Source organism: Physeter macrocephalus, chromosome 7, assembly GCF_002837175.3.
Source record: "Physeter macrocephalus isolate SW-GA chromosome 7, ASM283717v5, whole genome shotgun sequence".
NCBI lineage: Eukaryota > Metazoa > Chordata > Mammalia > Artiodactyla > Physeteridae > Physeter > Physeter macrocephalus.
This window is the reverse complement of record NC_041220.1, coordinates 33,624,331-33,647,066: the sequence shown is the minus strand read 5'-3', so window position 1 is coordinate 33,647,066 and position 22,736 is coordinate 33,624,331. Positions and strand designations below refer to the sequence as shown.

At 39.6% G+C, this 22,736-nt stretch overlaps 1 protein-coding gene across 8 annotated transcripts in view; it reads right to left on the bottom strand.

Annotated features, from left to right (window-relative positions):
* The window catches only part of FHIP1A (FHF complex subunit HOOK interacting protein 1A), a 286,478-nt gene that overhangs the window by 111,778 nt on the left and 151,964 nt on the right, over positions 1 to 22,736 (bottom strand). For 3 of the 8 annotated variants that reach the window (XM_028491776.2, XM_055085929.1, XM_055085937.1), the window contains one exon: positions 7,882 to 8,113. In XM_028491776.2, coding sequence (XP_028347577.1) covers positions 7,882 to 7,986 — 105 coding nt within the window. In that variant the 5' untranslated portion in view covers positions 7,987 to 8,113. Of the gene's footprint in view, positions 1 to 5,211; positions 5,515 to 7,881; positions 8,114 to 22,736 lie in introns of those variants that run through there. The other 5 variants (XM_055085932.1, XM_055085931.1, XM_055085935.1 and 2 more) reach the window with 3 other exon arrangements.

The following is a 22,736-nucleotide window of genomic DNA, read 5'->3' as shown; positions in this document are numbered from 1 at the left end:
TTAATTTTAAAAATAATAATAATAATAGTGCTTTTAAATTTTAAAATACACTAAATAAGGAAGACTACCAGTGTTCTCCTACAAATAGAGCTGATTTGGAGATTTCAGGAGCGGAACACAGCTCCTCATATGCCCTTGACAGAATAATAGCCCTCTCTCCTCTACCTGGATTGGCACCCTCTTCAACCAAGCATGCATCATTAGGAAGGATGAAAGGAAACGGATGAACTGATAAACAAGAGACACATACCTAGCAGAATCCCCGAACATACGGCATATGTTGAAATTTTAAGCACAAAGAGTTTGAATTGTGCCTTTTTTTTAAGCCAGAAAAAAATTTTGAGATAACCAATTACAAAATAAAGCCCTAAAGCACAGGGTTTCTATTTGGGGTGATGAAAAAGTTTTGGAGATAGTGGTGATGGTTGCACAACATTGTGGTTGTAGTTAATGCCACTGAATTATACACCTAAAAATGATGAAGATGGCAAACTTTGTTTTATATATATACATACATATATATATTTTACCACCAAAAAAGAAAAAATCTATTAACTGTAAAAAGTAAATAAATCTCATGTGACAGCCCAGGCGTTTCTCTCCTTTACCACTGCTGGCATTTGAACGCTTCCTAACTCTCTCTGCTCATCAATACTTAATTTCTACTTTGGGACCTGAAAATTAAAACAATTTTATATCTCAACCTCCATTTAACTTTATGACTTGGAATTTCTACGATAATATCCATTCAATTTACTTCCTTTAAAGTGTATACACGTTAATTTTTTAAAAATCAAACATTTTATCAACATTTTTAACTTGTTCCGTTTTGCCTTTCTGAACTGCATGTTCTGTGGAATATGTTTAATTTCCGCCATACCCTCCCAGCCCAGTTCTAGGACACGCTGTTACGTGTTCTGGTATTTAGGTTATAGAATTTTTGCAAGTCACTGTGGAAGCTGGCAAAGGTACAAGCCTATGTCAGCATTCATGAGCAATGAGGGAAATTTATTTCTCAGGGAAAAGTCTAAGTTTTTCCCCTGGCAGAAGAAAAAAAAAGGAACCTTTATAGACTAGGCTAGTATATCCTTATGAATGAGTAGATTTCCATAGAATCTGTAATCTCCATCAACTTCCACTATAAAATTAAAAATACTGCTAGGAAAAACATCACCCCAACACCCCTGAGTTGACAATGTCAACGAGGAAGCCCTTGGTTAGCCACTACCCAGGAGGTACACGGCTCAGTGACTGGTGGTCTGGGTCTCCCCACTGGCCATCCCCTCTCCTTGGCTGCGCACGGACTGCAGAGTGCCCCCACCATCTCCCAACCTCCAAGAAGCCCTCCAGGACTCCTCGCAGGCCTGAGGACCTCTCTGGCAGAAATGCTGGGACCTACTGTGCTCCTTTCCCTTGGCTCTGGCCTTGACATCTCACAGCGTGGGGCTGCAGTACCATATTTGTCCAAAAGGGGGCTCCACCTCAACACAGCATGCTCTCCAGCCCCGAAGCCCCAACTTCAAGGTTCCACATTCTGAAGAACAGATTAGCTCTACATGTTACCAGTTCTATAATTTCAAAGTCCACATATTGAGTTTACTTATGAGAGCTATCTATACAGCTAGGCCTCGGGGTAGAAATGTAATTATACCTGTCATGTGTGCTCAGACTGTCTAAACTATCTAAAATTGGGACTGTGCATTATACATTGATAGTGGCACAGCAAATTAGCTCAATCTTTCTGGAAAACAATCTGGCAACATGTAACAGAAGCTATAAAGTCGTTCCTGCCCTTTGACTTGTTAATCTCACTTTGGGGAAAATGCCAAAGGAAACAACACAAAATAATTTGTTTTAAAATGTTCACGCCAATGACATTTTCAGTAATGAAAAATAAAAATATTATTGACCCAAACAGTCAAGAATAAGAGAATTATAATCACGATGTTACATCACTATACACTAAAGCTATTAAAAATAAACACTAAGTGAATCATATCATTACATGCCAATATATAAAAGAAATAATTTAAGTTAAAAACTAAATATATTGATAAACAGATGTATGATTAGAAGTGAGTCTGAAAAGATACAAATGAGATTTTAAGGTTAATTAGTTCTTCTTTCCTGTAAATTGATCTAATTTCATAGTATAAATAAAAACAAAAACAAAGTAATTTTGTACTAATGTCTAAGAAAAGGATCAAAACACAGAGTTAAAAACAATAATTCTCAGAAATTCCGAAGCAATATAAATTTTTACATATGCATATGAATTTATACTACATACATGCCTGTAAATATTTATAAAATATCTAAATGTATATATGTAATGTAGACCAAAACTATTTACATGATCACAAGCTACATTTTTCTCATGAATTAATCTTCACTTATTTATTCGAATGCAGTCCTCTGCAAAAAGACCTACTTTGGTGGGGGTGGGGAGGGCGGTGGCTCTGAAAAACCTAAAAAAGATTTCATTCTGAGATTTTTACACAGAATGTAAACTATTCAGCAGCTTTTAAACTGAAGCATCTCTCTCTCTACCCACTTTATAGAAGTTCTTCTACTCGGCCTTCCGGGTTCATGGGCAGAGAAACATGAAAACAGAGCTGTAATAACCCACCGAGATAGAAGGTTTGTTGATCATTTGGAACAGAGCCCTTTACTCATCCTCATCCCTGGCATGGAGGTTTTCCTGCCTAGAAGATGGGTGTGTTACAACCAGGGCCTGTGAGTCATGGAAAACACAACACTCAGCAAAGCACTGGTTATGCTTGTGTTGCCACTTGTCCTTAACCTCCCTCCTTAGGTGTCAGGACCCTCCCAGGCCACCTCCCTCTCCCTTGCAGGCAGGCACTCCCATGACCTGCTTTTACAAGTGGGCTCTCGGGGCCCACACCCTGGGCCTGGTTCCCATCCTGACAGGGAATGCCTAGGAAACTTTTTGGCTACAGCACACTGGCACTGAAATGCCAAAGGTCTTCTGTTATGATGTCCCAAGTTATGATGCCCAGGTGGTGTCATAGTTCTTTCAGTTGCTGTAGGCTGATTCCTGATGGGACCTCGACTTTTCCTTATTTTTTCCCTTGTGTCCTCTTCTCACAGCACTCCCACCGAAGTCCAATATTCCTGGGCCCCTGATTTCTGCTTGCTGGGATCTACTATGGATCCATGATCTACTATGGATCCATGGCTTCCCCAGGCCTGGACCACTCCTCTGATTACCCTCTGGTCTTATACTCTCAATCTTCCCTCCGATTCCCCAGCTCTGGCTGCTTCTCAGCTATATACTCTCAGGCTCAGGGATTCAGTTCAGGGGAAAAAACACAATTATGGTGGCTGGAGAGATACAAGTAGGAAAATACAGTTTGCAAATATTTCCTTTACTAAGCAAGTTCCTTCGTTAGGCTAAATAGCATTTAACAAACTGATCAACCCCTGATAAACCCCACGCTCATTAAGTATGTAAGCCAGCTGAGATCAGATACAGCACTGTAAATGGTTCACCAATGATAGCTAGGCATTTGTTGATCTTCAAACTTTAACATATATAAGCTGGTGTGTGTGTATATATATATATATATACGGATCGTGAACCTAGATCACATATTGTGACTCTAAAAAGAAAAAAATACACAAAAAATAAAGAAAAAAGAAAAAGAAAAAAATACACAAAAAATCAATAGTGCGAACAATGGTATACAAATTATCATCTGACCAATACAGCTAAATTTTAACCTAACTTCAAAGTCATTTGACCTATAAATATGAGGATCATTGGAGATCAATAAGATGAATAAATAGCATATTTCTTTCATTAAGGAATATCAGCTACTGCTATCCTTAGCTCCAATGATGGTCCTCCATCACTCAGTGATAATGGGCCTGAATTTCAAATATTCACAAATTCTAAATAGGAAGTTCAAATGCTTTCAGAATGAAAGATATACATAAATCACATAATCACACCTCAAGCTAACAAATTATTATTCTTCATGATAAACACAAGTGTTTCTCTGACAGAAGATTAGCTTTCACTCCACATCTATCATTCTATTTCTTATACACATGCATGTATCAGTAGATGACTATTTATGCTACTTTAGTTAGAGCCTAGTTACTTCAAGAAAGTCAAGTGAGTACAACCCATACTTCCAAATCCTTTGGAATGCTAATTTAAAGTGGCACTGTGGAATAAACCAAGTTCCTAAGCAACATTTTCCATCACACAGAAGGACAAGATTTAGTGATCAAGCCAAATTCCACTTAATGTACCAAATTAACTACAACAAAAGTACGTTTCCATCCAGTCCCTGTTTATTACTTAGCAGCTGTGTCTTTCGATTTAGGGTTATTTCTTACACACCTATTCCCATGGGAGACCTTTACGGAGTCATTTCTTCTCATATTAAGATAAAGGCCTAATAATATATGTATACTTGCAGAACTTGGTTAATGTCAGCTCCAATCCTGAACTACAGAGATGTGTCTACATCTGGAATTAAACCTGATAAAGCAGAAACTATACATGCCATACTTCCTTGGGACCAAAGTAGTCTAGTAATTACTCTAACACAGAAACATGGTAGGAGCATCAGTCAATAAAATAACATAGTAACCTCACCCTTAAGTTAGAGAAGCTTTGCGCCATTAACAAGCACACAGAAATGTGCATTTCCAATTGATTTTTTTTCACCTCTGTTCTCCTGGCTTTAAGAGCAGACACCATTTAGTACATAACTAATACTGATTCGGTATGTGAAAGGAGAGGATAGAGAATGAATAGAGCAAGGGCCATGAAGCTTCACAAAGTAAAAATGTGCCATTAAGGATACCTAGTGTGGGACTTCCCTGGTGGCGCAGTGGTTAAGAATCCACCTGCCAATTCAGGGGACAAGCATTTGGTCCCTGATCCAGGAGGATCCCACATGCCGCGGGAGCAACTAAGCCCGTGTGCCACAACTAAGCCTGCGTTCTAGAGCCCGTGTGCCGCAACTACTGAGCCCATGTGCTGCAGCTACTGAAGCCCACGTGCCTAGAGCCCGTGCTCCGCAACAAGAGAAGCCACCGCAATGAGAAGCCCGCACACCGCAACGAAGAGTAGCCCCCGCTCACTGCAACGCAGCAGTGAAAGCCCACGCTCAGCAATGAAGACCCAATACGGCGAAAACAAACAAACAAAAAGCAACAACAACAAAAGAATACCTAGTGTGTGTGTGGTGGCGGGTTAGTTCACATGGCAATATACTTGGGCAGTTCGTTATCTGATGGACCAATGCTTCTTACTTCTTGCTCTCTCTTCCATTCAGAAGAAGCAAAGAAGCAAAGGCAAGAGATAAAAATAACAGTCTACTAGACTATAAACCATTCTTATAGACTACTATAAAAATTAAACATTCTCTCTCTCTCCCCGACCCCCTCCCCTCAAGATCACTGATCATTAAATGCAAGTCTAAGGTTCTTACTGGTAGCAATTTATAGCAAATGTTTTAATATTAGTATATGTTTTCCAAGTCTCCTAGCTCTTCTAAAATTGCATTGACCAGGCGGAGGGATGTTCCAGGCAGAAAAAAAATGTTCTTTTCCTTTCTGTCATCAAAACCTTCTCTTCCCACAGTCAAGCTAACAAAATCTCACTTCCTGGATTTCACAGGCCATTTCCATCCGTAATAGTCCCTTCCCTTGACTTAATTCCTGTGATCAATATTATTCATAATAATGTATTGTATCTCACATTGTCATCCAAATCTCACTTCCTGGATTTCACAGGCCATTTCCATCCGTAATAGTCCCTTCCCTTAATTCCTGTGATCAATATTATTCATTTTATAATAATGTATCTCACATTGTCATCCAAACTAGCTTATACATTCTTTAAAAGCCCAAAGGAAGGCTTATACATTTCTGCGTCCCACCTGTGACACCCACAGTGAGGTAGCTTAAGTTTGGACTCAGTAAATTTCCATTTAACAATACAGTCGGTCCTCCATATCCACAGGTTCTGCACCTGCAGATTCAACCAATCATGGATCGAAAATATTTGGAAAAAAATTTCAAAAAGTTCCAAAGAGCACAACTTGAATTAACTGCACACTGGCAACTATTTACATAGCACTTACATCGTATTTACACTATTCACATAGTATTTACACTGTATTAGATATTATAAAAGTAATCTAGAGATGATTTGGAGGATGTGCAGATGTGCGTAGGTTATATGGAAATATCATTTTATATAAGGGACTTGAGCATCCACAGATTTTGGTATCTGCTGGTGTCCTGGAACCCATCCCTCACAGATACCAAGGGATGACTGTAATCACATTGACATCGACATGAATTTCTTCTACCAGTATTTTTATTCATAAAGGTAACAGTAAGGCCCTCAAGAGCCTTTGGAACTAGAGAGAGACTGAGGGCATTTTCCAGATTTATTTAAAAGGAAAAATTAAGACTAAAGGGGTAAGAAACTTGGACAAAGTTAAAGAAATGGCTGAATCGATAATGAGACCAAGAGTGTACCCACTTTACGAAAGGAAGTGTTTAATAAACTAAACCCCGATCCCTCTGACAAAGTAATCCTTACCCTCAACTCAATATTTTTCTGCATTAAACAGAGGGTGGTATGCGTCAGCACTAAAGTACAATGCCAAAGGTAATTACTCTAATTATCTGGAAAATTCCTGAATTACTTTCTTCCCATTGCTAAAGCAGATGTGCCCTTAATATCCAGAGCAAACCCATTAAGACTATAACAGTAAAAAGTCAGAGAAGGGGAAATGCATAAAAAAATCTTGGAAGCTTTACACTGGATAGTGACAAGAAGCCACAAAGTGTAAATGACCCAGAAGCAGAACTGATTTTGTTTTTGATCTAAACTGTGTCCCCTTATAATTGCTGTGATTACAGGCTCAATGCTTTAATCCATGGGCTGTTTCCAGCCACAGGAAGGAACTGGGTAGTCATTAAAAAACTGTCACATAAATAGCCACTTACCAGCTCACCTGGGGAGTGTAATGTTGTACAAGTAGTAAAGAATGCCAATTTTATTTATTTCACTACTTGTAAACTCCCTGAGGAAAGGGGCGATCTGGTAAGTTTCCTGACCATTCAACCCTTAATTATCCATACAAGCAGATCAGAGAAGAGTCACAGAGAAGTCAAAATGAATAATCAAAAAAACTTATAATCAGCTTTGTAATGAATTCAGATACTTTCAGGAACCTTCTTTCCTTAAATGAATAGGGACCACCAGCCTGAAAAATGCTAGCGCACAGAGGTCAAATACGCTGGTCTTGGAGTCATGGGACCAAGGTCTCAGTACTTGATTGGAAACTCACTAGTCATATAATCTCAAGCAAGCTATTTAACCTCTATAATTTTCCATTCCCTCATCTGTAAAATAAGGAAGCTAAAACCAACTGCCTTACTGGTTTGCAGAAAAGATTAAATGTAAGGTATTTGAGGTATTCAGCACAGCACTTTGCAAATATTTAATAAATATGTATTTTAGTATTGGTAGTGTTTAAGGACTGAATGGAAATCGGCAGGGAGGAGGGAAAGAGAGAGGATGTACTCATGGTCAAGTGTATTGCAAAGTGAAGGACAAGTCACTTGAAGGCCAACTGCTACTCTTATAAAAATATCTGAGGAACATACATGTCCCCTAATTGCTTTCGTGAAAACCAAGGTTTTTAACCAACTACCTACTCTAGGAATGCAAGTAGAGAAATTTGCTTTTCTTGCTACGTGAAAGGGTTTCCTCCCTATGTTTTCTGGAAGCCCACCTGTCACACAGGTTGGGAACCCTGGTTCAGTGCAATAGAGGCTTCTAGGGCTACCTAACCAGCAGAGAAGGTGGAACTCATACATTACCTGCGCCCAGTGGTTTTTAAATACAATCATGCATGTTTCTGGGTCAACTCCCTGCAAGCTCACAGCCTGCTGGAGTTTGCCTTCTGTCGCAACCGATGACATCATAAGCCTTCATAAACCAAATGCTTCTAAGTCATATTTAATTTTCATGAAAATTTGGTAAGCAGTCACTAACTTTCAAGTATCACAGTAGAAATGCAACTTCTTCACATTTCATTGCCACTTTCGAAACCTGTAATGACAATAACAAAAAATGCATCCCATTACATTCAAATATTAAATAGGACACTGACTTAAGTTAAAATCAAAACACAGACATTCTCAAAGTCCAACACTGAGCAAAATATCAACAAAATAGACGACTTTTTTTTTTTTTTTTTTGCGGTATGCGGGCCTCTCACTGTTGTGGCTTCTCCCGTTGCAGAGCACAGGCTCTGGACGCGCAGGCTCAGCGGCCACGGCTCACGGGCCCAGCCGCTCAGTGGCATATGGGATCTTCCTGGACCGGGGCTCGAACCCATGTCCCCTACATCGGCAGGCAGATTCTTAACCACTGCGCCACCAGGGAAGCCCAAATGTGTTGTGTTCAATAAGACACTGTCCATTACCAACATGGCCCTTTGCCACTGAGACGCATGTTACGCTGCGCCCAACTGGTGTTTTAAAAATCAGGAATGTCTGCCCATGCACGCACAGTATGTGTTCCCAGTCACACACACACACACACACACACACACACCCTCACACACACACACCCTCACACACACACACACACACACACACTCCCTGTGATCCTCCTGCCACTCTCTTGACCTCACTTTAGTTCGCAGGCTAGCCCTTCTAGACGGTATCTCATTGTGCAACCCTGTTTTAAGTGATAAGAGATAAAACAAGTTCTGATTCAACTTCCTTGTTGTCCTAAACACTACATTTCTTTGAAAATGTCAAGATCTCTTATTCAGATGGTGTAATGATAATAACGAAGAAAATCAGAGTGTTTGGGTTTATCCCAGAGGCTGAAAAAGTAGAAGACTCTCTGATATGCCTTCCAGCTCCGGGATTCTCAGATTCTTCTTCGAAGGTATGAAGGGAACATAAATCATGCCAATTGCCTCTAAATCAAAAATAGAAAGATGCTGTCTAAGATCCTTCACATTAGTTCTCAAAGGGACTTCACATGCAGTCTTTTCAGATAGTGAGACCGCAGTACAAACAGGATAAATATCTTAGCCAAGGCCAAAAACTTACAAGTCAGTTTTTTTGTTTTTGTTTTGTTTTGTTTTGTTTTGCGGTAGCCTCTCACCGCTGTGGCCTCTCCCGTTGCGGAGCACAGGCTCCGGACGCGCAGGCTCAGCGGCCATGGCTCACGGGCCCAGCTGCTCTGCGGCACGCTGGATCCTCCCGGACCGGGGCACGAACCCGTGTCCCCTGCATCGGCAGGCGGACTCTCAACCGCTGCGCCACCAGGGAAGCCCTACAAGTCAGTTTTGATGGAGACAGAAATGTCTCTTGACTCCTAGTCCAGGGTTCTTTCTAGAAACTGTATTCTCCTTGCTCCTGGCTATAATCCCTAGCCCTAGTCCCTTAAGGAATCTGTATCTTCTCTGAGAAAAGTACATCTCACTTGGTTGATGCTTATCCAATCATACTCTTAAGGCAGATGCCTGAAAATTCTAAATATGCCATGAATATCGAAACCACAACATCGAGAGAACCTGGGAGAGAAAGCAGAGGGGGAGGCAAGTCCAGCAAGCCACGTTTGGGAAGCAAAAAGCTATTACAGGAGACTCTGTCAAAGAAAACACCACCTAATCACCCAGAGGCCACTCTCTCTCTCATTCCCAGGTTAAAGTGGTAAAGCACTGGCATGTCCCCAGGGCAGTGTGAAAATGAAAGAGATGGCTCCATATTTATGAGCGATGTTTAAGGACCCATTTCCTCAAGCACCAAGGTTTTCAACATATTTCTGCATTTCCTGTTATCAGCCTTTCCTTTTTCCAATTCCAAGCTTTTTACTTAACTCTCAGACAACAGCTAAAAATCCCAAATGAAGAAAACAGAAGGACAATACTAAGCAAAAGGCTGTGAGCAGGCAGGAGAGGCTGCAGGTGCTAGATCGTGTGTTTATGTCATGTGGCATCGCTGGATGTCACCGCTTCTTACCCTCTGCTCTCTTCAGCCTAAGGCATCTGAAGTTGGGAATGGTTAGGGTAAAGCTTGCTGCTCTTGGCACACATGCAGCCTGTTCTTCCCATAAATACATACATGCACATCAACTCGAATTTCATGCCTGAGAGAAAGCTCTAGAAATTGTTTAGCCCCTAACAAGTGATTTTTTTTCCTTTCTTCAAACAAACCACCACCAACAAAAAACACCCAAAGGACTTTTCCCACAGTGGTTGCATGTGGTATGGTTGTTGAGGTTTTTGGTCTTGGGGGGAAGAGATGAGCTATCAAAATACATGTATGTATTATGTATGTACGTATGAACGTATGCTGAGATATTAGGACAGTTTCTATACTTCAAAGACAGAACCGACTATATTATTTCCAAAGACATTACTGAGTGGTCACATTTATATATCTCATTAATATTATATATAAAAATATTTTCCATCAATAAGGAGAGAAAAATTCTATTAAATATTGTTGAAGACAGAGATAACTGACATAAGAATTACCTATATTTTTATTTGCCCTTTTTTGAAAGTATATGATATCTTTTATTTGACTATGAAAAAAGCACAAGCATATGCTTCCATATCACAGAATTATAAAATGTACCATATAATCATAAAAGCCTAGATTCTAGTCATCTAGATCATACCTCTTTCCAATGTAAAAATTCCTTCTACCTCCCTCCCAGACAGACATCTTATCTAATTTCAGACCCTCTCAAAAACTACAATACTTACAAGAGCTGTAAATGGGTCAAAATCACATATTTTTCCTGAACTACCAATGACTATATTTTAATATAGCTCTCTTTCACTATCAGGCTGAACTTATAATGTACACGTTTTGGCATTTAATTATATATTATTTCATACCATCCTTCAATTCTTTTACATATTTAAATATAATATCCTCTAATAATGGACTATAAAAAAATCCTGAAGGGAAAGAAGTAGATGGCCACCTGAAGGGAGACACAGCCAAGGGAACATTTTTATTAAGGGAAAAGTGATCATATTTGTAGGTCTAATGAGAAGGAATCAACGAACATGGAGAATTTGAAGATACCAAAAAAAAAAAAAAAAAGTGGGGGGTGGATTTTGATGGAACAAGAGGAGCAGGAGAAAGGCAAGGTCAAGAGCACAGTTAGGAGAGGCCTAGAGAAAAAAGAGAAGCAAGGCCGAGTCTTTTCACAGTGAGTCACCAAATCCTGAACTTGATGGAAAGGCTCCCTTCCTACCTTTCCTTCTCCTACCCTCCTGATATTCCTCTGGTTGGTTTCTGGAGACAGTCAGAGAGGATAGGTGGATTTAAAGTAGGGAACAAAGCATCAGGGCTAAGAGGTTTTAGCTCAGTTCTCCAAGCATGGAAGTCAGAAAACTTAGGTCCCTATTCAGGGACTTAAGCTTTGACTGGGAGACAGGGCCCAGGACTCTAGCTCCAGCTCTAACCAGCAGGAGACTCTTCGGGGAGTAGTTAGGACTAAACGATTATTTCTTAGGTCTCTCCTAGCTCAAAAGTCATCATTTTACATACTCTTTTGCAACTGTTATACTAATTGGGGAAGGGTAATCAGATAATCATTAAAGGAGGATAATGGCCATGGTACAAAAATCTTTGAAAGAATTCTAGTTGTAAACAGGATCCTACCTGTATTCTTTCATGATTAACGCATATTTCACTTAAGGAACCTAAAGCACAGAAATCAACCATCTCAAATATAATTTGTGTTTGGTTTGTTTTTTTCCTGAGCAACTGCCAGTAGAAAAACTCATTGTTTTAGAATGCACTTCGGAAGGCTCTGAATTGGCTGCTATTAAATACATAAAGAGTCTATTACTGTAAATGTGCTTATCAAGTAAAATTCCATCTAAGGGTGAAGACTCTTCAAATATTGGGAAAACCTGAAGAGACGGGAACCGTGTGCCCTCAACTATAAGTAATAGCACTGGGGGAATTCATTTTGGGTCAGACTACCTCAGACAACCTCTACTTAGAGCCTAATAAAATCCTATTAAGACTAAATCCTCCCTGTTCTCTAATCCTCTGGCCCAGTTTCCTTTTCTCTCTTGCTGTCGTATCACATGGCAATGCTGGGCTGTTGGAAATAAAGCCAGCATCTAATAGCCCCGACTCTCCTGGACCTTGTCCTAAGACTCCCTCAACTTGTTGGCTCATTCATTGTTCACTACCCATCATTTCAGTAAAGTACACCTTGTTTTGTTCCCTCAAGTTGTAGGTCACCAGTTAACACAGAGGGTGTACACAAAGAAAATTCTTGCGACATGTGCATTCCAAATGGTTTCAGGCTTTGATAAATGCATGCCTCAAAATAGTAACCAGATTGCAGAAAACTGTTATTAATGCCATGAAATAATTCCACCATGTTTTACATCTTAATTTCACTAAAACAAGCTGCCAGCCAACTAGGTCATACCCGAGTGCCATGCAAGTGACTGGTAAACAGAATAAATGGAGAAGAAAAATTAAAATTAATATTCAAAACATACCTAAAATTTGTTATGGGACTTAATTTTTAAGGCTGCTTAAGAAACTAAACCCCTAGTGGCAAGGATTTGGAATGTAAAAATTATAGCTTTTGAAAATTGTAGGAAGTGAATGGTGACTGAACAGGAAAGTCTCTTATACACATGGAGTAATTTGTCAAAACGTGAAAACTGGACCACTCTTGGGCAAAGTCTCCCCAACAACCCAATCAATCACTACCATCTTGGTAGTATGCACCGTCCTGTCACATCACTATCTTGTTGAAAGCTATTAAGGGACAACTCATTTACAATATCTGCCATAAAACCCTAAAATTTAGCTAAGGTAAATTCAGAGATAAATTTATCTGACAAATTCTGTGGGACAGTATTTTAAAGCAGAGATTTGAGGTAGATGCTTGGGATCTCTCTCTAAGAACTCTCTCATACTAATGAAGCTCTTCTCAAGAAATGTTCCTGGATAAAAAATATGTAAGTTTTTGACCAACATGTCTTGGTCACTTTCCCTGGAAAAGTAGGTGCCTTTGGAAAGTTATGCTGTTTAGTCTAATACTTGTCTTTGCAGCTCTATCAATCAGAATTAGTTCCCCACTAGCAGCCTTTCAAATGCCATTCTGTGAAAAATTTCAAATATGCAACCTGCACTGTAATTAAGATGATGTGATGATTATCTTTTGGAAGAGCAACACGAAAAAAATCTCCTTTTCGAAAATGTCCTTCATCCATGCATGGTTTAAGACATACTAAGTGTAATGAGTGTAGTAACAATAAAATTCCATATATGTCCACAAATCTCACAAATTGTGGGCATATTTTTCTGGAGAGAGGTGGCTATAGTTTTTAGCCAATTCTAAAAAGGGTCCATGAATTTCTTCCCTTCAAAAATGTTTAAAAGCCACTTTAAAGATGCATTCATTGTAAAACCATGAAGAGTCCCAAAACAGAGACTAATAGCCAGTTCAAATTCTAAAGGTGTTACTGAAGAGACAGCCATGGAGCTTTTGTGACTTCGGTGATACAAAAAGTTCCATTTCAGCAGCTTGGGGGTTGTTCCAGCCTGTGAGTAACCATGATCTTGAGTAACAACCAGGGCAGGCCTCAGTGCCTTACAAATTTCATGGCTGGTTAGATACTTCTACTCCAACTCAAAACACTGCAAGGTGTGGCATCAGAGGTACAAAGTGATTAGCATTTATTATAATGTCAGCAACAGGCTCAAAGAACATGGCCCTATGCCAATTCGGACAAAGCACCTTTCTTCACCAGTCTATGAAATGGGCCACAAGGAGTTTGGGGGCCTTTTGTACACTACAGACATGACAGAAGTGGAGAAAATCACTGGTCCTTGAAGTAGCCAATACAGGTATCTAGGAATTATAGGTGGAATAATATTAGCACTTACGTGGTAACCTAAGACCACAAAGTTCTAATTTCACACTTCTTTACCTTTTATGAACATAAAAATAATGAAAGACTTCCTCACATGTAAATATAATAATATAACAAATGGTATCACTGCTGTACCAGAATTTTAGACTATATTTTCTCATCAAAGAGTAGGCAAAAGATTCTAGAAGTTCATAATAAAAACATACTGGTTTAAAGTAGTTAACCACTCACATATATATTATTGCTATGATCAGTTTATCATCAAGATGTCATATTGATAAAAATAAAAAGCCAAATCTAGAATCACTGAAAACTTTCAGGGGGAAGAATATTTTATCTTGAAATCTCTCCCTCCTCAGTAACAGCTACATGGGCCTCAGTTATATACTATCAGTGTCCAGATTTACACATTTCAAGAGGTGACTTAGGAGAAGTAAAAATGGGTCCATCTCATACACCTAAGGTGAGAACATAAAATGGTGTTCTACCTGCAAAGGGCAATTTGGCAACAGTCTTCAAAACTGAATTTGATCAGCAAAACCACTTGTGTGCATGTATCCTACAAATATACTTTTACCTTACAAAATGACATATTGAAGAGTAGCAACGATTTGACACTTACTGAGCACTTCTCTGTGCCAGATACTATTCTGAAGACATTTCACCATTAACTCATTAAATTTTCTCAGCAATCCTGTGAACTACGTTTCCCTCTTCTACAGATTAGGAAACTGAGGCACAGAGAGGCAAAGGAGCTGGTCTAATCAAGGTCACACAGACATTCTGGGGTCTAACCTAGGCACATTCCCTTAACCACTAGCACCTCTCTAACTACAGAGATATCCTTTGTAGCATTGCTTAGATAGTAAACAATTGGAAAGATCCCAAATATCCATTAGCAACGGTCTAGTTAAATAAATATAGCACTTCTGTATAATGAACTAACTATGTCACAATTTTTAAAAGCAGATCAGCCAAGATGGCAGAGTAGAAAGGCCCTGAGCTCACCTCCTTCCACAATCACATCAAAATCACAACTATTTGCAGAAAAAGACCGAAACCTATCAGAAAAGATCTTTTCCAATTAAAGACATAAAGAAGGAACAACAAGAAGATGGGTAGGAGGGGCAGAGCTGCAATCTGATCAATACCCACAAACTGGAGAATAATTATATTACAGAAATTCTCCCACAGGAGTGAGAGTTACAAGCCCCACGTTGAGCTCTCCTGCCCGGGGGGTCCTGCACCAGGAATATGAGCCCCACAGCATTCAGCTTTGAAGGCCAGCAGGGCTTAATTTTGGGAGTCCCAAAGGACAGGGAAAGAGACATTTCACTCGTAAAGGGAGTACACAAAATCTCACAAGCACTGGGACCCAGTGTAAAAGCAGTAATTTGATAAGAGGCTGAGCCAGACCTACCTGCTGGTCTTGGACAGTCTCCCAAAAGTGGCAAGGGGCAACTGCAGCTCACCCTGGGGACACAGACACGGGCGGCAGCCATTCTTGGGAGCCCCTTCTACCACGTGGACACTGGTTTTGGTGGGCACCATTGTAATGTCCTCTCTCTAGCACATTAGCACCAAGACCTGGCGCCAATCAACAGCCTACAGGCACGAGCACTGGGAGGCCTCAGGCCAAGCAACTAAGTGGGTGGAGACACAGCCCCACCCATTGGCAGACAGGATGCCTAAAGACTCCCTGAGCCCACAGCCACCTCTAGACACACCTCTAGAAACAGCCCTGCACACTAGAGGGCCAAGACTCAATTCCACCCACCAGGTGGCAGACACCAGACACAAGAAAACCACAATCCTGCAGCCTGCAGACCCAGGCTGGCCAGACCCACCTGTGACCATCTGGGCCCCGGCCCTGCCCACCTGCAGACCAACACAAGCTTCGTGACACCCCAGACCCTATACCCAACTTTGGCAGGAACCACACCCTCACCACGAGCAACCTGACACCAGCTCTGGGATTCCTGGGCCCTGCAACCAAACTCCAGGACCTGGCTCTGCCTGCCAGTAGTCCGGCACTAACCCCAGGACCTGGCTTCACCCATCAGTGGGTAGGAAACAGCCCTGAAGTCTTCTGGACCCTGACTCTGCTCGCCAGTGAGCCAGCACTAGCCCTGGGGCCCCCTGGGGTTCTGTAGTCAGCTACCTCTTAAACAGAGCTCACCAAGTAGAAGCCAGCAGCCTCCACAAAAGGCAGGGCCTGGCAACCAACTGGGACAGGGGCCAATCAAGCCCACCAGACTGCCCACATAGTCAACCTGCCACAAGAGAAGGACCCATGCAGCCCTCATGGGGGGAACCCCTAGAGCATACAGCTTGGGTGATGAGAGGGGCATGCACTGCTGGGATGCACAGGGCATCTCCTACAGAGGGCTCTTTATCCAAGGTCGAGAAATGTAACAAACCTACCACATACATAAAAATACAAAGAGTAACTTAGACAAAATGAGGAGACAGAGAAATATGTTCCAGATGAAGAAACAAGATAAAACCCCAGAAGAAGAACTAAGTGAAGTCAAAATAGGCAATCTTCCCAAGAAAGACCTCAGGGTAATGATCATAAAGATGGTCAAACAACTCAGAAGAAGAATGGATGCACAGAGTGAGAAGTTAGAAGTTTTTAATAAAGAGTTAGAAAATATAAAGAATAACCAGACAGAGACAAAAAATATAATAACTGAAATGAAAAATACACTAGAAGGATTCAACAGGAGACTAAATGATGCAGAGGAACAAATCAGTGAGATGGAAGACAGAGCAGTTGGAAATCACTGCTGCTGAACAGAAAAATGAATAAAGAATGAAAAGAAGTGAGGACAATTTAAGAGAACTCTGGGACAACATCAAGTGCAATAATATTCACATTATAGTGGTCCCAGAAGGAGAAAAGAGAGAGAAAAGGGTTGAGAACACATGTGAAGACAGAATAGCTGAAAATTTCTGTAACACTGGAAAGGAAGTAATCACCCAAGTCCAGGAAGCACAGAGTCCCATACAGGATTAACCCAAAGAGGAACACATCAAGACACACAGTAATTAAAACAAGAAAATGATAAGGGAGAACAGTAAAAGCAGCAAAGCAAAAAGCAACAAATAACATACAAAGGTTATAGCTGATTTTTCAACAGAAACTCTGCAGGCCAGAAGGGATGGCACGATCTATTCAAAGGGATGAAAGCGGAAAATCTACAACCAAGAATACCCTACCCAGCAAGGCTCCCATTCAGATCTGAGGGAGAAATCAAAAGCTTTGCAGACAAGCAAAAGTTAAAAGAGTTCAGCACCACCAAACTAGCTTTACAACAAATGTTAAAGAAACTTCGCTAGGTGAAAAAGAAAAGGCTACAACTAGAAACAAGAAAATTATGAAATGAAAAAGCTCATCAGTAAAGGCAAACATACAGTAAAGGCAGGAAATCATCCACACACAAAGCTAGTAGGAAGGTTAAGGGACAAAAGTAGTAAAATAATCTATATCCACAATAAGCAGTTAAGAGATACTCAAAACAATTAGATGTAAAATATGATATCAGAAATAGTAATCATGATGGGAGGAGAATACAAATGCAGGCGTTTAAAAATGCATTTGAAATTAAGATTTCAATTTAATTAAAATTTAAAACAGTCACATATATAGAGAGATTTCTATATAAAAACCACATGGTAACAACAAACCAAAAATCTCTAATAGATATACACACAGAATAGAAAAAGGAATCCAACATGACACTAAAGACAGTCATCAAATCACAAGAGAAGAGATGAAAAGAAGAAGAAAGGGGGGGCGGAGGAAGATGTACAAAACAAAACCAAAACAATTAACAAAATGGCAACAAGAACAAACATATTGAAAATTACCATAAATGTAAATGAACTAAATGCTCCAATCAAAATAGTGGCTGAATGGATAAAAAAACAAGACCCCTATATATGCTGCCTACAGGAGACTCACTTCAGATCTAAAGACACATGCAGACTGAAAGTGAGAGGATAGAAAAAAGATATTCCATACAAATGGAAATCAAAAGAAAGCCAAGTAGCCATACTTACATCAGACAAAACAGACTTTAACATAAAGACTGTAATAAGAGACAAAGAAAGACACTACATAATGCTCAAGGGATCAATCCAAGAAGAAGATATAAAAATGTGAATATACACGCAACCAAACTCAATATATAAGGCAAATATTAACAGACATAAAAGGAGAAATTGACAGTAACACAATAATAGTAGGGGACTTTAACATGCCACTTACATCAATGGAAAGATCATCCAGACAGAAAATCAGTAAGGAAACACTGGCCTTAAATGACACATTAATTGACATATATATATATATATATATATATAAAACTATTCTATCCGAAAGCAGAAGAATACACATTCTTTTCAAGTGCACATGAAAAACTCTCCAGGATACATCACATGCTAGGCACAAAACAAGTCTCAATAAATTTAAAACTGAAATCATATCAAGCATCTTTTCTGACCAGAACACTAAGAGACTAGAAATCAACTACAAGAAAAATACTGCAGAAAACATAAACACATGAAGGCTAAACAATATGCTACTAAACAATGAATAAATCACTGAGGAAATCAAAAAATACCTAGAGGCAAATTAAAATGAAAACACAACAATCTAAAACCTTTGGGACATAGCAAAAGCAGTTCTAAGAGGGAAGTTTACAGTGATACAAGCTTACCTCAGGAAACAAGAAAAATCTCAAACAACATAACCTTACACCTAACAGGACTTGATAAAAAAGAACAAACAAATTCCAAAGTTAGTAGAATGAAAGAAATCATAAAGATCAGAGCAAAAATAAATGAAATAGAAACAAAGAAAACATAGCAAAGATCAATAAAACTAAAAGTTGGTTCATTGAGAAGATAAACAAAATTGATAAACCTTTAGCCAGAATCATCAAGAAAAAAAGGGACAGAACTCAAATCAATAAAATTAGAAATGAAAAAGGAGAAATTACAACTGATACCGCAGAAATACAAAGGTTCATAAGAGACTACTACAAGCAACTGTAAGCCAATGAAATGGATAACCTAGAACAAACGAACAAATTCTTAGAAACATACAATCTCCCAAGACTGAAACAGGAAAGAAGAAAAATATGAACAGACTAATTTACAGTAATGAAACTGAATCAGTCATTTTAAAACTCCCAACAAACAAAAGTCCAGGACCACATGGCTTTACAGGTGAGTTCTACCAAATATTTAGAGAAGAGTTAACACCTCTCCTTCTGAAACTCTTCCAAAAAATTGCAGAGGAACACTTCTGAATTCATTCTATGCGGTACCACCCTGATACCAAAAACAGGCAAAGAATCACACACACAAAAAGGGTTACAGGTTAATATAATTGATGAACACAGATGCAAAAATCCTCAGCAAAATATTAGCACACGAAATCCAACAATACAGTAAGAGGATCATACACCAAAACTAAGTGGGATTTATCCTAGGGATACAAGGATTTTTCAATATCTGCAAATCAATCAACATGATACATTAACAAATTAAAGAATAAAAACCATAAAATCATCTAAACAGATGCAGAAAAAGCTTTTGACAAAATTTAAAATCCATTTATGATAAAAACTCTCCAGAAAGTGGGCTTAGAGGGAACATTCCTCAACATAATAAAAGCCATATATAACAAACCCACAGGTAACATCATACTCAATGGTGAAAGCTGAAAGCATTTCCTCTAAGATCAGGAATAAGACAAGGATGCCCAATCTCACCACTTTTACTCAACATAGTTTTGGAAGTCCTAGCCATAGCAATCAGGGAAGAAAAAGAAATAAAAGGAATCCAAATTGGAAAGGAAACATGTCATATGCAAACTGTCACTGTTTGCATATGACATGATACTATAACCAGAAAATCCTAAAGTTGCCACCAGAAAACTATTAGAGCTCATCAATTTGGTAAAGTTTCAGAATACAAAATTAATATACAGAAATCTGTTGCATTTATATACAATAACAATGAAATACCAGAAAGAGAAAAATTAAGGAAACAATCCCATTTACCATTGCATCAAAAAGAGTAAAATACCTAGTAATAAACCTACCTAAGGAAGTATAAGACCTGTTTTCAGAAAACTATAAGACACTGATGAAAGAAGCTGAAGACAACACTAATAGATGGAAAGATATATCATGTTCTTGGATTGGAAGAATTAATACTGTTAAAATGACCATAGTCAGATTGGTTCAAGATGGCAGACTAGAAGGATGTGTGCTCACTCCCTCTTGCGAGAGCACCAGAATCACAACTGCTGAACAGTCATCAATAGGAAGACACTGGAACTCACCAAAAAGACACCACACATCCAAAAACAAAGGAGAAGCCACAGTGAGATGGTAGGAGGGCGCAATCACAATAAAATCAAATCCCATAACTGCTGGGTGAGTGACTCACAAACTGGAGAACACTTATACCACAGAAGTCCACCCACTGGAGTGAAGGTTCTGAGCCCCACGTCAGGCTACCCAACCAGGGGGTGCAGCAATGGGAGGAGAAATTCCTAGAGAATCAGACTTTGAAGCCTAGCGGGGTTTGATTGCAGGACTTCGACAGGACTGGGGGAAACAGAGACGCAACTCTTGGAGGGCAGCACAAAGTAGTGTGTGCATCAGGACTCAGGAGAAGGAGCAGTGACATGCTAGTGTTGGAGGGTCTCCTGCAGAGGGGGTGTGTGGCTGTGTCTCACCCTGAGGAAGAGGACACTGGCAGCGTAAGTTCTGGGAAGTACTCCTTCGCGTGAGCCCTCTGAGAGTCCACCATTAGCCCCACCAAAGATCCTGGGTAGGCTCTAGTGTTGGCTTGCCTCAGGCCAAACAACCAACAGGGAGGGAACCCAGTCCCACCCATCAGCAGGCAAGCATATTAAAGTTTTACTGAGCTCTGCCAACCAGAGCAACAGCCAGCCATACCCACCACCAGTCCCTCCCATCAGGAAAGTTATACAAGCCTCTTAGATAGCCTCATCCACCAGAAGGCAGATAGCAGAAGCCAGAAGAAGTACAAGCCTGCAGCCTGTGGAACAAAAACCACATTCAATAACTGAAATGAAAACTACACTACAAGGAATCAATAGCAGAATAACTAAGGCAGAAGAATGGGTAAGTGACCTGGAAGACAAAATGGTGGAATTCACTGCTGAAGAACAGAATAAAGAAAAAAGAAAGAAAAGAAATGAAGACAGCCTAAGAGACCTCTGGGACAACATTAAACGTAACAACATTCACATTATAGGGGTCCCAGGAGGAGAAGAGAGAAAGGACCCGAGAAAATATGTGAAGAGATTATAGTTGAAAACTTCCCTAACACGGGAAAGGATATAGCCACCCAAGTCCAGGAAGCACAGAGAGTCCCATACAGGATAAACCCAAGAAGAAACACGCCGAAACACACAGTAATCAAATTGGTAAAAATTAAAGACAAAGAAAAATTAGTAAAAGCAGCAAGGGGAAAAGGACAGACAACATACATGGGAACTCCCATAAGCTTAACAGCGGATTTCTCAGCAGAAACTCTACAAGCCAGAAGGGAGTGGCATGACATATTTAAACTGACGAAAGGGAAAAACCTACAGGCAAGATTACTCTACCCAGCAAGGATTTCATTCAGACTCGATGGAGAAATCAAAAGCTTTACAGACAAGCAAAAGCTAAGAGAATTCAGCACCACCAAACCATCTCTACAACAAATGCTAAAGGAACTTCTCTAAGTGGGAAACACAAGAGAAGAAAAGGACCTACAAAAACAAACCCAAAACACTTAAAAAAATGGTCATAGGAACATACATATCGATAATTATCTTAAACGTGAATGGATTAAATACCCCAACCAAAAGACACAAGCTCGCTGAATGGATGCAAAAACAAGACCCATGTATATGCTGTCTACAAGAGACCCACTTCAGACCTAGGGACACATACAGACTGAAAGTGAGGGAATGGAAAAAGATATTCCATGCAAATGGAAATCAAAAGAAAGCTGGAGTAGCAATACTAATATGAGATAAAATACACTTTAAAATAAAGAATGTTACAACAGACAAGAAGGACACTACATAATGATCAAGGAATCAATCCAAGAAGATATAACAATTATAAATATATATGCACCCAACATAGGAGCACCTCAGTACGTAAGGCAACTGCTAACAGCTCTAAAAGAGGAAATCCACAGTAACACAATAATAGTGGGGGACTTCAACACCTCACTTACACCAATGGACAGATCATACAAAATGAAAATAAATAAGGAAACAGAAGCTTTAAATGACACAATAGACCAGATAGATTTCATTGATATCTATAGGACATTCCATCCAAAAACAGCATATTACACTTTCTTCTCAAGTGCGCATGGAACATTCTCCAGCACAGATCACATCGTGGGTCACAAATCAAGCTTCGGTAAATTTAAGAAAATTGAAATCGTATCAACCATCTTTTCTGACCACAACACGATGAAATTAGAAATGAATTACAGGGAAAAAAAAACATAAAAAACACCAACACATGGAGGCTAGACAATACGTTTACTAAATCACCATGATATCAGTGAAGAAATCAAAGAGGAAATCAATAAATACCTAGAGACAAATGACAATGAAAACACGACAATTCAAAACCTAAGGATTGCAGCAAAAGCATTCTAAGAGGGAAGTTTATAGCAATACAAGCCTACCTCAAGAAACAAGAAAAACCTCAAATAAACAATCTAAAC